The sequence below is a fragment of the Oryza sativa genome, chromosome 1 (assembly GCF_034140825.1).
Source record: "Oryza sativa Japonica Group chromosome 1, ASM3414082v1".
NCBI lineage: Eukaryota > Viridiplantae > Streptophyta > Magnoliopsida > Poales > Poaceae > Oryza > Oryza sativa.
In genome coordinates this window covers 7,930,875-7,946,117 of record NC_089035.1, presented here as the reverse complement: position 1 = coordinate 7,946,117, position 15,243 = coordinate 7,930,875, and the positions used below count along the sequence as shown (strand labels likewise).

General features: G+C 41.6%; 2 protein-coding genes across 4 annotated transcripts; both read left to right on the top strand.

Annotated features, from left to right (window-relative positions):
- Nucleotides 1-842: 842 nt before the first annotated feature.
- Nucleotides 843-6,355, top strand: LOC4326749 (glucan endo-1,3-beta-D-glucosidase). 3 transcript variants are annotated; one of them, XM_066304005.1, is made up of 10 exons: nucleotides 2,826-2,858; nucleotides 3,139-3,283; nucleotides 3,366-3,476; nucleotides 3,575-3,664; nucleotides 3,981-4,089; nucleotides 4,158-4,222; nucleotides 4,305-4,918; nucleotides 5,303-5,331; nucleotides 5,773-6,007; nucleotides 6,099-6,355. In XM_066304005.1, exons 7-10 carry the CDS (start codon nucleotides 4,843-4,845, stop codon nucleotides 6,122-6,124), a joined length of 366 nt encoding a protein of 121 aa, XP_066160102.1. In that variant the 5' UTR covers nucleotides 2,826-2,858; nucleotides 3,139-3,283; nucleotides 3,366-3,476; nucleotides 3,575-3,664; nucleotides 3,981-4,089; nucleotides 4,158-4,222; nucleotides 4,305-4,842; the 3' UTR covers nucleotides 6,125-6,355. The 3 variants fall into 3 exon arrangements, with proteins under 3 accessions (XP_066160100.1, XP_066160102.1, XP_066160105.1); XM_066304008.1 differs by lacking the exon at nucleotides 2,826-2,858 and having other exon boundaries at nucleotides 3,048-3,476; XM_066304003.1 differs by lacking the exon at nucleotides 4,158-4,222 and having other exon boundaries at nucleotides 843-3,476; nucleotides 3,575-3,747; nucleotides 4,381-4,918.
- Nucleotides 6,356-6,849: 494 nt separating this feature from the next.
- Nucleotides 6,850-7,961, top strand: LOC4326748 (uncharacterized). The gene has a single exon (XM_015785771.3). The coding sequence runs from the start codon at nucleotides 6,977-6,979 to the stop codon at nucleotides 7,676-7,678; it is 702 nt and encodes a 233-aa protein (XP_015641257.1). The 5' UTR covers nucleotides 6,850-6,976; the 3' UTR covers nucleotides 7,679-7,961.
- Nucleotides 7,962-15,243: the final 7,282 nt, after the last annotated feature.

Genomic DNA, 15,243 nt, shown 5'->3' with positions numbered 1-15,243 from the left:
CTTTTTTCCGCTGCTGCTACTTTTGTTTCGGTGTGAGGACTAAGTGCCTCTTCTATAAGTATTTTACGCTTTATTTACGTTTAGAACTGTTTATTACTTGTCGTTTTGTGTACCCTGGCTGGTCCTGGTCAGGGATTTAATGCACAAAATAGTCTGAAAATTTGGGCTAAATTTCTGGGCGTGACAGAAAATCACCGTCTTGGTTACGTATAAATTCTTCTATTATTTTGGGATAAAATTTATCTCCTTCGATTTATGTGATAGAGGGAATATAAGTCTATCTTTGATTAGATGGAGTAGTATCATTAGTTATATTTTTAATAGAAAATATATTTCATTAATATAAATAAAATTAAAATGTTACTTAAAGTTATCTATAGCATAAAAAAAATGTTATATAAAGTTTGGAAACTCCAAAAATTTTTTAAAAAAGAATCACACACAATATAAATAGGTATGAACTAACTCCATTATTGAGACATATTTTTTCTAATAAATTTAAGGATATACAGGTTCAAGTAATACGCCCAATAGTTATTAACGAACATACGTTTAAAATAGAGAAAAAAAATATTTCAAAAATATCATTCACACATAAACATTCGTAATAATAAAATTTCAAACAAGATTAAACAACATGCCCGCGCGTATACGCGGGCTACCTTCCTAGTTATCTAAAAAATAATAATAAAATTTTACTCTAGCTTTCAACTCACTTTATTTTATTAAAGACTTCCCAAAACTGATTTCTACTTCCCAAAACTTCTAATTTTTACGTGGAACTAATCACAGCCTAGCATATGCACGGTGCTACGAATACGATGCACCGCACGCTCGACACCGACACGGCAACGATTCAAACAGCCACGTACATTCGAAGCCCAAGAGACTCGGGCCGCCGCCGCCGCCGTGGCCGCGTGGGTAATCCTTGCTGGCTTTGCCCACCGCCGCCACTAGGAGCCTGGGAAGCTGGCCTCTCCCTGGCGCGGCGCCGCCGGAACCCCATCGCCCCTACCAACTACCCCCTCCGCCCGCCCGCGCCGCCGCCGACTCCTCCGGCCTCGTCCTCTGGCTCCTCGCCATGGCTGCGCCCTCGAACCTCATCGCCGACGACAATCCTGGCCCCGATCCCTTCCTCTGCCGCAGCGTCAAGCCCGCCGCGGCGCGCCGGTGGTAGCCATTTGGGCACGCGGCCGCTCGCGCTACCCGAGCAGATCAGGGCGAGGAGTACGTACACTGTGGAGGACAGGCTTTGCCCAGCGGTCGAAGAGGGGGGGGGGGGGGGGGGGGCGCTTCGTCTCCGCCGGTTTCGTCTTGGCCCCGAGCTCCAGCCACCGGCCCCGAGAGAAGGTAATATCAAGGGTATGCTCGTCTCTTCTTGCATGGTGCTGTACTGCAGATTTGCAGCTCTGAGTTAGAACTTGGAATTGTTTGGTGTGCTACTTTGCTAAGCTCATGGTAATGGCACTGCTCCCCCCCTGCTGTCTGTCTATGTCTGTTTGACATTGGTTGCTGAAATCCTCCTGGGGAAAACTGCTGAAAAATACTTCCCCGTTTCATATTATAAGATTTTCTAGTATTACCCACATTTATATATATGTTAATGAATCTAGACATGTATGTGTGCCTAGATTCATTAACATATATATGAATGTGGACAATGCTAGAAAGTCTTATAACCTGAAATAGAGGTAGTACCATGATAGGGTACCTTATCTCCTGTGACTGAGTACTGTACTGTGGTCTGTGTGGTTGTCAGTTGTAGCTAATCTTCTTTAATTACTGTGAGAAATGCAATTAAGGTGATCTGCTGGCCCTGATCAGAATCTTAAAAAACAATAATGAACATTTGCACATTGGTAACTGGAAACATGTCTTTGAGAAGTAAAACTGCCAAAGAAATAGTTTACATTCATGAGGATAAAACCTTGGAAGATACAAAAGCTTGATATTGATGAACACGAGTCTTTCAATATGAGTAATAACATAGAAATAGATATGCAAGGTAATTCATCGCAGTACTTGATTCACTTGTTTGTTCCTTTTTTCTTTGTAAATTGTGCATGTCACTGCAAACATATTGTGGAAAGCTTTGAGCAGTAAAGTTGCTATTGTGATCGACAAGACCTCTGGACGCCTAATGAACTTCATTCACTTGATGGGCCCCCCAAGATCAGGCATTGGTTGATGCTCTTTTTACTTTGCTAAGTCCTTTTGAGAGTTTGTTAAGAGTTGTCTTAGTCTTAGCTAAGTCTTTACTGATGCTATCTTTTGTGTTCCTCCCTGTAGAGGGTTACCTTTTGTCTCCTTCCTGGGCTGTTGTCCTTGTATCTGCACCTAATGATGTAAATGGGCATCCCCCATAACTATGCTGTTTTGGCTTTCTACATAAGCCGGGCCTGTTGGCCTCTGATCTAAAAAAAAAACCTGCAAACATATTGTCTTGATATCTTAGCAAATTGACAATAACTGTATGTTCTGTTGTGCAACTTGTGTTTGTGGTTCTTGCTTTGGCATGTCTTAGAGGCAATGATTTTTTTACTTACTTTCCATCGAAGGCATAGTGCGACGAATGTACAAATGAAATGATATGAAAAATAGCACTTGAGTGTGTGCTTGGCTGAATGTATTTGGCTGTGGTGGATGGCAACTGCCCTCAAAGATGATTATGTGAGTTTATCAGTAAGCTAATACTTATTAAGAGAGTTTTGTCTTAGCTTATTACTGTTGTTGCTATTTCCTTGAATCTACTAACTGTTGCTCACTTTTGCTAAAATAAGAAGAGGCATTGAAACAGTTGAGCTGTATTTGGAAGTGCACTATTTCAGGATATATATGAAAATCCATCTTCTATATGTGTAGGTATCAAACTCTGTGAGTTTACTGGAATATAGAATATTGGATACTTCCCTGAGTGTTTTCCTTTTCACTTGACAAAGTTGTATTTTCATGTGATAGTCATCCTATAGAAATCTATTGGAAATGATGTTTCATCTTGTAATAATATGTTTTTTACGATGGTATACGCAGAATGTTTTTCTGTACTTGACTAAGTTATTTCTGTAGTCTCGCTTTCAAATCAATCCACATGTATTAGGAAATTTTGATATGATCATATATACTGGTTGGTTCTTTCAGGACTGGAAGAAATTTCTTACGAACCCTCTGTCACTCTTCAGTTCTGGTAACTATGTGCTATTCTACCCCAAAAGTATGAAAAGTGGTTCAAATGATCCCAAGTATCATGTTAGCGTCACTGCATATGCACAACACACAATTTGATGTATGATTTATCCTTCGAGAAGTAAACCGCTAGTTCAATGTATATGGTATTATGGTTAAGAGTTAGTTTCTTGTTTGTTCAGCATTACAATAAGTGTGACCAAAGAATCCACACCACAAGCATTGATGTTCTCCCCAATATGTGGCCAACCAATAGGAATATGGATTGAAGTTAATGGCTAAAGTTTCACCAGGTGAGTTTAAACTCTTTTTTCATGTATTGTCAGCATACACTTTGTCTTGTAACAGCATCTGACAGTAGGTTTCTTTTTCTACTTTTTCTTTGATCTAGGTGTAGGTGGCACTGAACTCAAGTTACCTGGGTATCGGATCTGATGTTGCTTCTGCTGTTCAATTTAGTAGGATGGCTTTGTGTACCAAGGTCATTGTTAATGTTCATAATGTTTGGGCAGTTTTATACTTAGGTTTTGCTTTACATACATGTGCAATGACACAGAATAAATGGTATGTACCTTTCTATCCCACTAAGTTCTAATCATGTGTCTGTCCTGCATGTTCAAAAGTGTCCACACGCCCTTACCAATTCTTGGCTTAAGTGAATGACTAGCTGCTAATTATCATGCATCATGAGATGCTCTCTAATTAGTTAAACTTAAGTTTTGTAGTTCCCAAATTTTTTCCTTGTTCGTGCAAAAGGGAAAACTGCTAAAAACTGACTGAATCAGGAATTTGATCAGGCTGGGAATAGCAGGAGCCAGCAAGGCATCGAAGTGGCAAAGTCACGTATGAAACAGAAAGGAACAAAGCAAGGGATGGGCTAAACAAGCACTGGCCTACCATGTGTCGGTAAGTGACTGATAATAGGCTGATTAGCTGATGGTTAGACACTGAGAATGGATTTTCTGCTCTTGCAGTCTTGCAAGGTATGATTTGTGGATCTATAACAAAGATATGGAAACCATTCATGTTGTACAAATAGGTACTAATAGATAAACATGCTTCCAGTTTTGAATCTAATTTATTTTTCCTGTAAATCCATAAACACAGAATCTCGTTCCCAGGGTAAATAGGTACTTGCAAGGTACTACTACTTGTGTCAATAATTGGACTGACAGAGAACAACTTCTGAAATTTCAGACTAGTTTGAACAGTAGTGCTTTCCCTGCTGTTTTGACTTGCACACATCACAAAGGTCATGGACAGAGGTAACCACGGTTGGACTGATGCTGGATTGCTGGTCAATGTGGGCCAAAATGTTCTGTAGATCAACCAAACTCTGATCGGATCAGGCTTCAAGAGTTCAGATGCCACACAAGAAACCAGAATTATTTATCCTGCTCAAGACCAGGCGCACATGGTAGGTTGCCCTGGGGAGAAGCTAGAAACCAGAGTCACATGTACCATGACCAACAAGCATCAACCTCCTTTTGTTTTCAAGCAGTGGTGTAGTACTCAACGAGGCAATCAAGTAGCCCTTTTTTAAGCTTTTCCCCCATCTTTATAAACCAGCCATCTGCACTAGACCCTAGCACTCATCTGTCTCTTTTAGGCCTTCACAGTAAAGCTTGGTACTGGTGCTGGTGCCTGCTCCAGAGCAAGATGGCAAGAGGGGCTCAGCCATCTGCATCCCTCCTGCTCTTCTCCCTGGGGCTTGTGCTCCTCTACTTCTCCTCAGGTAAGCACATTTCTTCAGTAAGGTGAATTAGACTGTTGTTTCTTCAGTAAGGTTTCATTTCTGCTGAATTAGACTCTTTTTATTTCTCCTGAAGTCCTGATTCCCGGTGTCCTAGGAGATTGTTTTCCTTGTGTTGTACTTGTTGATTTGGTCTAAATATGGTGAACATCATTTTTAGATATTGCTACTGGTTTATAGTGAGGGCAGAGTATTGATCTCGATAGTTCAGGGAAAAGACAACCAACCTATCAATTGTAGATTCATTGCCAAGATCTGCTTATGATCTGAACTTACTTGCTATCCTTCTTCAGGGAATTATACCTAACTTTTTAAGTCATTTGAACTTTGAAACCAATCTAAAATTGACGCTTCTCCTTTTCACAGGAAGCACCATTCGACTTGCTGAGGGACAGGTACCTAAATTTAGCTTCTCCTGCTTCTCTTTTATGCCTATTGCTATTTATTCTCTTTTACGCCTATCCTTATTCTTTTCCTGACGATTGATATGCAAATCCAGTCCATAATGTAAGATGACTTTTTTTTTTTACATAAGATAACATTAACATGCCTTGTTATGTACGCCTATGACTATCAGTGTAAAATGTAGTCTTCAGCAAATCTAAGCATTCGTATTAGTATGACATTCTAAGCACTTAGTGATGACATGCAAAGCTCCTTAAATTCAGTGGAATAGCCTGCTAGAAAGGGCAAAAGAAAGCCATTTACTGCATTTGATTCATCCTTGAGCTAGAAAACTGAGAACATGATTTACTCATACCATCTTTATCTTATAAATCTGTGAACATCTTCAATGTTCACACACCAATAATCTGTTTTCATCTCTACCAACACAGAAAACTTGGTGCGTGGCGAAGCCGTCAGCAGATGACAAGGTTCTTACGGCGAATCTCAACTACGCCTGCTCTCAGGTGAACTGTGGAGTGATTCAGCAAGGTGGCCCGTGCTTCAACCCCAACAACCTGGTGTCGCACGCCGCAGTCGCCATGAACCTCTACTATGCTGCCCATGGCAGGAATGCCTGGAACTGCTACTTCCAGAACTCAGCTCTCGTCGTGCAGTCTGACCCAAGTATTTAACCTCAGTACTTGATAGAGATCTTAGATTGAAAATGCTCCCTGAAATCTAGTCCCTGACAGATGTTCTGAATCTGGTTTTGCAGGTTATGGTTCCTGCACGTACTACTGATTTTAAAACTGAGGTCGAGGTCGAGGCAGGGCCTACGCAGCTGAGTTTGTATTAGGATGTCTTTTACTCCCATGTTAGCAGTGCCGAGATTTCGTGGCGATGCCCTAGATCCTCTGATGCTTAGTTTATTGATAAGATGAACATTGATTTGCTCGGATCTTGGATGCTGTTTGTGGCGTCCATTCCCATCAACCTTCATTGGATGTTTGGAAATTCAGACTTGTTGATCCACATGCTTCATTGCTTCCTGTTTCCTAGCATCTCTTGTTTTCAGTTTGATGGAAACCGGGGATTCGTTGAATGAATATATGATTTGTCACTGATGCTCACTACTACTCCCTCAGTCCCCAGAATATAGCATCCTATGATGGGATAAGACCCATCCTAGGACAATGTATCTGGACATGAGACATATCTAGATACGTCTCATATCCAGATACATTGTTATAGGATGAGTCCCATCCTACATTGCTATATTCTAGGATAGAGGTAGTACTACCTAAACCCTATTCTGGAATAGAGGTAATAACAACTGAACAAATTTCATTATATGTCACTCAATTCGCACTCCATTTGAGATTTGCCAATCAAAATAGTGAAATTTTGGTAGTAGTTGAGTTTTGTGATCTGTACATCTTGAGATCAACTTCAGAAGTCAGATCGGAACCAGATAAATCGCAACTACGCGTACAATCATAAAAACGCAGTGTACTGTCCTGTGTACTAGGGGAGACATCTGAAACACACGCATAACGCATTGACCGCGATCCGCTCCAATCCGCCGCGTCGTGCGCGTCCGGACCTTCAAATTGCCGGCGCAATTCGCGGCGGAGCGCGGCATTTCCGCCGGCGATGCGGCCCTTCTCGAGGCACGCCGGCTTCTTCGCGTCACTTAAGCAGGTGGAAGACCGGCTGGCGGCGGAGCAACAGCCGCCGCCGCCGCCGCCGCCGCCGCCGAGACAGCCTGAGACGCTGCCGTTCTCGGACACCATGACCGCGTCGCCCCTCTTCCTCGGCCCGGCGACGGACACGGCGGCGGCCGACCGCCCCGGCGGCGAGAGCAGCGGCCCCGCGGTGGACTTCCTCACGCTCTCCAAAGACGAGGAGCGGTTGCAGGAAGAACCCCGAGGCGCCGCCGGCGAGGACGACGACGAGGACAACGACGAGATCGGGGAGGACATCGCGCGGCTCATGGCGCTGCTCGGCTTGTCGCCGCCACGGCGCGGCCTCGAGGGCGGCGGCGGCGACGACGACAGCGGCGGGTGCGATTGCAGCGGCGGCGAGGGGTTCTTGGCCAAGGTCGTCGGCGTGGTCGGGCCCAAGTGCGACAAGGAGAAGAGGAGGGTGGACGGCTGGGTAGAGCATTACTTCAGCGGCGGCGAGTGCAGGGAGCCGGCGAGGCTGGCGCACCTGCTGCTCGCCAAGGCGGCGGCGTCGTCGTCGTCGTCGTCCTGGGAGGGAGAAGGGCACCGGGGTGCTTCACCTTTTGCCTTCCCGGCCACCGTGAAGGAGTTCTTGGATCGTGACGCCCCACCGCGCTGCACGGAGGAGTAGCAGAGGTGGTGCTTGGCCATGGTACACTGCTGATGAATCTTGCAAGCTGAATATATTTTTTTTTTGAAAGGAGAGCAAAAGCTTTGCCTCGTATATTGATAGAGATGGAGAAAATACAGGGCGATAGAATTATGTACAAGGTAGTCTAAAAAAGAACTAAGCCCGTAAAAGGTGATGGTTAAGTGATATCTCCCAAGATTCCGAACTCTTGAAGCCTAAAGGCTCCTGCTTTGACCCATGCCTGACCTTCCTCTTTTATCTTGACGAGGATATTCCCCTTTCATATTTGCCTTCTGAAGTGTCAAAACAAAAACAATGTGGTATTAGCAGATGAAACGTCTTGATAAGATTCTCCAAGCATTGCCTGATGAAATCTTGTCTACATGCATTTACCTGAGTTATGGAAGGATATAATGCCTGATGAAATCTTGGAAGGATATTGTTTCTCACAAGATCCATTGATGGCTCTGGCTCAGCAAAATGTACTCCCACTATCCAAGTTGTATGGTAAATTGTACTAGTATTATGAAACGTAAGCTTCATCTGCCAATGTCAAATATGTGATCATTTTGTCCCATCACTGTAAATGTCAATCATTTTTTTAAGATAATGTTTGGGCCTGTTTGTTACAGCTTCAACTCCTAAATTTTGCTCCAGGAATTGGATCTGGAGTGGAGTTGTGGAGCTGCCTAAACCCAGCTCCACAACTCTAGTTCATTTTGTGAGAGAGCTCCACCCAACTCCACTCCCAGTTTTAGTGGAGCTAAAACTGTTTGGCTGAGCTCCAGCTCCAGGAGGGGTGGAGCTAGAGCTGGAGCTATGCCAAACAGGCCCGAAATAGCAATCACTTGATCAATCAAAACGGAAGATTAATGTACCATTCGCTGTTCCAAGTCAATCAAAATAGAAGATTAACTGTTCCAAGATTAATGTACCATTCGCTGTTCCAAGTCAATAACTCGAGACAAAAATGTATCAAGCATGCTACAGTGCCTACAGAAACTGAAATCTCATCATGCAAATACTAATGGGACCAGTGAAATCGAGTAAAACAGTATCCTATATTCCTATTCGCTACTGACCGACTATAGAGATGGAAGAATGGTGAGAACCGTTAAAAGATTCATGGATGAGCTTTCTGAATTGACAAATAATTTCCAGTTACATTTAGAATTCATCGACCAATAATAGTTTTGCAAATGTTTTTCAACAACATTAGGTAGCTTGTTTTGCTAGCACCAAATAAGGTACACATGCCTGTTATGCCTCTTTGAAGGGTTCTCCTTAGATGGTATATTCTGACTTTGGACAAGTTCCCCATTATTATTATTTTTGCATGAAAACTTATTAACCATAAGATTCTTAAATCATGAACAAAGATTCAAATACAAACAAATCTATCAGGTTAAGATGAAAACCTGCTAGTCTCCCACCACACCAAGTGTTCAGCTATCAAATTCTTAATTACCAGGGGTGCTGGAGTAGAGGTTTGCCTGCACCTAATAAGCCATAAACTATCATCCAGTATTCCAGTGCATTATTTTTTTTCGAACGAACGCATCCAGTGCATGATTTATTCTGAGATCTAAGGACCTAGACTTGCAGCACAGCAGCAGTTTGATACAGGTAAAGGATCAGACCATAAGAAAGAACATAAAAGATAATAGTACGAAAACTGAAAAGAAATAGAGTTCACCTTCAACCGCCAACATATGAAGACCGAGGGCTGAGGGGATTCATCCTCAAACAGAGCTCACCAAGATTAAGGGCGCTGCAAATGCACATGCCATCTTCAACTGAGCACTGAGGAGCTTCCTCCCCATATTTGGCAAATAGCAACTAAATCAAATTGGACAGGATAAGTAGTCGAACGCCATCTTCAACTATGAGCACTGAGGAGCTTCCTCCCAATATTGGCAAATACATTACTAGCAACTAAATCAAATTGGACAGGGTAAGTAGTCGAAAGTAACTGACCCACTGTACAGAAAAAGACAATGCAATCATTCTCTTTCCATTAGCAAGCCAAAATATTCATTCATCTGTTGAACCAATCACGACTACAGTCAATTATTCACAGCTTGATCTTCCAAAGAGGCAACTACCAATAACCAAGCTTGGCAGTTTGGCCATCTGCAAACCAAGCAATATGTCTGGCACATTGGCACATGCCAAGGTGCTTGGCGTGGGCTTCATCCTTCCCGTAGCCCACATCTGACTAAACAAGGAGAGGGCATTCTTGCTTTAACCATTTTGATCATACCCGCCGCTGATCATCGCAATCCAAGAGATCACGTTCTTCCTCGGCATCCCCTCAAATAATGCATAAAAGCATCGTGGGCACGACCGCTGCTGCAGTACACAGAAATCGTGGCATTGCAGCATGCGACACACCCTCCCGGCCCGCATGAGCACGCCAATGGCCGCCGTCCAAGAGACGGCATTCCGGTCCGCCACAGGCATTTCGCCGAACAGCCTCAGCGCGCCGGTCGGTGGTGCGGCCGCGGGAGAGGTCGCGCTCGGCGGCCGCCGATGAGGTGCGCGGAGAGGAGGCGTCGTCGTGGCATGGGCGCGGAGGAGGCGCCGGCCGCGGCGGGAGCGGAGATCGAGAGGGGGGTGGGCGCGCGTGTGGCGGTGGCGGGAAGGTTTTCATTTCATCCTATCGCAGATTCGCAGCTTGTTTGGTGATTGGGGAGTTGAATGATCGCAAACGGGACGATAATTTTGGCAGGCCTTCATTTCGCCCGATTCGCCACCGAGATGCAGAAGAAAGCCCAATAATAGCCAGTGTTGGTCTTCGAGCCCAACAAACGTCCTGATCCACGAATCTTGGAAAAACCCATCATTCATTCCTTCCCCCTGTTTGATGCAGTTTTTTTTTCATAAACACAGATTATTCATTTGATTAAACACAGTAAATTAGTGTTTTTTTAAAAAAAAAACTTTAATAAGTTAGAATAGACAGTATAGACAATGAAATAGAAAAAGGTTATTTTTTAGAAATCATATTTTTAAGAAGCACGAGCAAATAATCCGTAGCGAAAAATCAAAGAAAAATCACCACATGTTATTCAAGTTTCAACCAGGGTTCACTCTATCCGTTTAGGGTTGTTGATCGGGGGTCACCGAAATTTCAAAAATTTAGGTCCGAAATTTCCAAAATTTTGAACAAAATTTAGTTGAATTTGAACAAATATTACCCAAATTCATGAAAAAAAATTCAAAAATTCAAAAATTTTGGCCGAATTAATATTGTATCGGGGGGTCACCGAAATGACCAAAATTTTGGCAACCCTGGTTTCAACGCCATCGGGTGAAATTGGCACTTGTCAATTTTTTTTTAACGAACAAACACGGGGCATTTGACACAACATATTACACCCACTTATGTCATTACCAGAATCCCAAATTTTATTGAGAGGCACAACCCACCAAAGATGGAATAAAAATCACCAAGGTAACAAGTTTTGTCGGTCGACCAACGAGGAAAACCTGCCAACGAGAACGAGGGAAAAGTCCATTTTCTTGGTGGCTATCCGTGATGAAAAATATTCGTGGCAGTATAACTGATAATAAAATTATGGTCATTTCCAACTTTCCCAGTGCGTCAAGAAATCGAAACTTATATCAGTTGAAACCACCAATTAAGGCTTTTTTTTTTCTCGTGAAAACCACCAAGATTATACTTTACCTTGGATGTTCCAAAATCATCAAGGACTCAAAGGATATACTTTTCCTTGGATGTTGAATTCATATATAGAAGATAAAGATGAGGCCAGACTGTTCATGGCGAAACGTAAGTATTGCTGCATGCACCGACGTACCATGTTCCAAGCGATGTTTTGTTAGGTAAAGCAACTGAAGATATAATACTATTAGGTGAAGATATTCTAGTAGTCGGGTTTAGACAAAATTCAAAGTCTTATGTTCCACGGTGCAAGGTTGAATGTACAACTGAACATATATGCGTGCCGTACGCACTTGAAAGTTGAAAAATTGATGACCAATCATTAATCTGGCAGGCATACTGCATGAGTCCCATCGTTCCATCTATTATAAACGGCAACGTGTATTAACGTAAAAAATAAAAAAAATGTAGGTAAGATTTTTATATACATGTACTTTTAACAACTTAAAAGATAACGTTGGAAAAGAAACTATGATGACAAAACACTAAAACCAAATATAAAAAGTAAGATTTAAAATTTAAATTTTGGTTGTGGCTGATAAACTAAAGAGCAAAGATAAAAGCTCTGAGAATGTAATAACGCATATTGCACATTCTAAACCAACTTCCCTTTGAACAAAGGAATCCCAGAGAAATGAGAGAATCTATTCTATACCACTGAATTTATTAGAATTCAACGATTTGCCATCGAGATTGCCGCTTTCTATAATATACCGATAACTTTATCAATTATTTTATAATACTTAAGAACAATACCCTTATACACATACAAGGTTAATAATTGATTTATCTAATTTAAAGTTTCAAAAATATGAAAACTTTTATGTGGCCTCCTTACACAATTTTGCAAGTTTTTTACATTTCTATTTTTTTATTTCTATTTTTTATTAAAAAAATATAGAGTAAATTTTATAAAACTACGTATACTTCGCACAATCTATCACAAAACTACAGATTTAAGAACTTGTTTCACAAAACTACAGATTCAATATCTTCGTTTATCACAAAACTGCAGATATTTTGCACAATATATCACAAAACTACAAAACTACAGATTTAAGAACTTGTTTCACAAAACTACAGATTCAATGTCTTCGTTTATCACAAAACTACAAGTTTAGTATCTTCATTATCACAAATCTACAGGTTTTAGCATTATTAAAAAATGTAGTTTTGTGATAATGGAGACACTAAATATGTAGTTTTGTGATAAATGGAGACACTAAATGTGTAGTTCTGTGATAAACGAATACACTAAATCTATAGTTTTGTGAAACAAGTTCTTAAATATGTAGTTTTGTGATAGATTGTACACAATACCTGTAGCTTTGTGATAAACGGAGACACCGAACCTGTAGTTTTGTAAAACAAGCTCTTAAATTTGTAGTTATGTGATAAATTATACAAAATACCTGTAGTTTTGTGAAATTTACTCAAAAATATAACTTATTTGTTATATGTTATAAAATACTTTTTTATTATTGTTTTTAATATAAATCATCTTTCATACACTACATAAGATATTTTTATGCTATTATGTCCTGTATAAGCAAATTCTCTCTCATATACCACATAAAAATATTTTTTCTAAAAACTAAATATGCAGAAAAAAAAATTGAAACTTGTATACAAACTCCCATGTTGTGTAAGGAGGCCACAAAAAAAATTCATAGTTTTTTGAAACTTCGGATGAGATAAATCAACTGTTAATATTGTATATCTCTAAGGCTATTTTTGAAAATAAGGTTCAACCCAATAACGTATTGTAAAATAGTTGATAAAGTCACCGGTATATTATAGAAAGAGATAATGTCGATGACAAATCATTGAACTTGAACAAACTTAGTGGTATAGAATAGATTCTCTCCAGAGAAATTGGATCAGTTCTGAAAGAAACTGGAGAAAGTTTTGAAGGTGGTGTGATTAAATTTACCTTGCAAATCGGTGCACATTTGGAATTTTGGATCGAATCAGTGTGGATGCGTAGTGTGGGACAATTACCAAGTGATCTAGTATCATGATTATCATCTTTTGTGCCTTTTGCACTACTCATGGGCCATCTTGAACATTATCTGCAATGGCCGCCGTGGCCATGGATGCAAAGATTCCTCCTAGCTATCTAGAGAGGGCCATATCGATCGATCACTTTACTCACTGCAAAACTGCGACGGCCACGGATAATTGCATAATGCGAATCAAACCATGGGACAGATCAGTGATGCACAAGTGTTCATCTGCAGCATATCCTCTTGTATGTTTCCTCTCTTTGTAGTTTGTACACCCTAAACACTACATCTCCCTACTAATCTTTTCTGCTTGGAACCTTCTCCTAGTTCTGTCAAAATCAGGATAAAGTAGAAGCAGTATTTAATTTAATTTTGATATCCGGCGTAATTAAGACAAAATAATCAACAGTATTGATTACAAAGATTATTTTTTTTTGAGGGTCAGTACAACGTAGCAATCACATGGTACAGAATCAAGAACCTCCGGGGGCCGGCTGGTTAGGAGAAGTGGAGCTATCAAACGGGAGCCCAAAACGACGATGGGCGACCAAGTGTGGAACATGGATTGTTTTCGATTCGAGGAAGCTGCTGCTGTCACCGGCCTAGGCACTATCCTCCGCACAAACGCAGAATTAAACTTATGGTGCCACGTCGCCATGCTTTCTTTTTTATTACACGGAAGATACAAACGCACCCTACTACACACTCCTTCACAGTACGCAGATATTTTTAGATAATGGATTTTTATTAATCCAGCCTCTATATTCATGAGAGATATACACAGCCAAAAGGGTACAAGAACACTTAGACTCACAACCAAAAACGAAAAAACTACGATCTCGTCTCGGTACGTCGCGTCCCGACATCCTCTCCTAAAGTGACCAAATTCGACGAGTGGAAGTCATTTAGTCATCACCGCCCCCTAGTGCGTTGTCGCTACGAACTCCGTTGGTGCCATCTTTATCCGCTTCAAGTGAGCTGACGCCACGCGATGCCGGTTAACCCATCTTCATCTTGTCGTCTTCCAGTCAGAACTAGCTGATCAGGCACAATCTGAAATGATCCATCTCTGCTTCGTCGGGTTCCTAGGCCTTCGCTGCCCATAAAATCGCCGTTGACATCAGAATCCTCCTCCGTCTCTCGGACTCCAACCCACCACTGCCTTTGCCAGAGTCCTCAATCACCGCCGCCGAGGATATCCTCTTCCGCCTAGACTTCGAGACCACCGTTGGGATCTGCCTCTGCCTGATCCGCCTCCTCCTCTCCAAGATATGACGTTAAAAAGGATGAAAAGTAGCAGTAAATCACGCCTCACTTAAATTCAACTAAAAACACATCCACATATATGTAATTATATTCATATAAGGGACAACCGATGTACATACGATAGTACGCACGTATATGATCTAAATCTTGTAAGTGTTGATTTTAGTGTTACAAGAGCGTAGAGCCTATCGTTGTGCAGATTGCCGTCGTTTATGTGAACTACTTTTGTGATATGAAATGATTATGCTCAGCAGTCAACAGGAAGATGGGAGGACAACTACACTATACACGCACGAGCACATTGATATCAACAAATTAAAAGCCACGGATGATAACGATGGTTATCTCATGAACAGAGCATGCAACAGCCGGCCACAGCTTGCCAACCGTGCCTTTAACTTGGCCACCATTATCTCATCCTTCCCATCCATTGTGTTGATTATTGCAAGTGCACAGTGTAGTAGTACTGCACCAACGACGTACTACCACAGATCGTGAGATGATCACTTGATCAGTGGCTCAACCGTCTCACCCTTCAAAAAAAAAAGGTTTCCCTACGTTTTGTGAAAAAGCCGTTCGATCAGCCAATTCAGTAGGAATGATCG

Excerpts from the sequence above, each read along its gene's own strand:
- LOC4326748 (XM_015785771.3), top strand. The coding sequence starts at position 6,977 with ATGCGGCCCTTCTCGAGGCACGCCGGCTTCTTCGCGTCACTTAAGCAG.
- LOC4326749 (XM_066304003.1), top strand. The coding sequence starts at position 4,843 with ATGGCAAGAGGGGCTCAGCCATCTGCATCCCTCCTGCTCTTCTCCCTG. Across the intron at positions 4,919-5,302 it reads GCTCCTCTACTTCTCCTCAG|GAAGCACCATTCGACTTGCT; the intron begins GTAAGCACATTT and ends TCCTTTTCACAG. Across the intron at positions 5,332-5,772 it reads TTCGACTTGCTGAGGGACAG|AAAACTTGGTGCGTGGCGAA; the intron begins GTACCTAAATTT and ends CTACCAACACAG.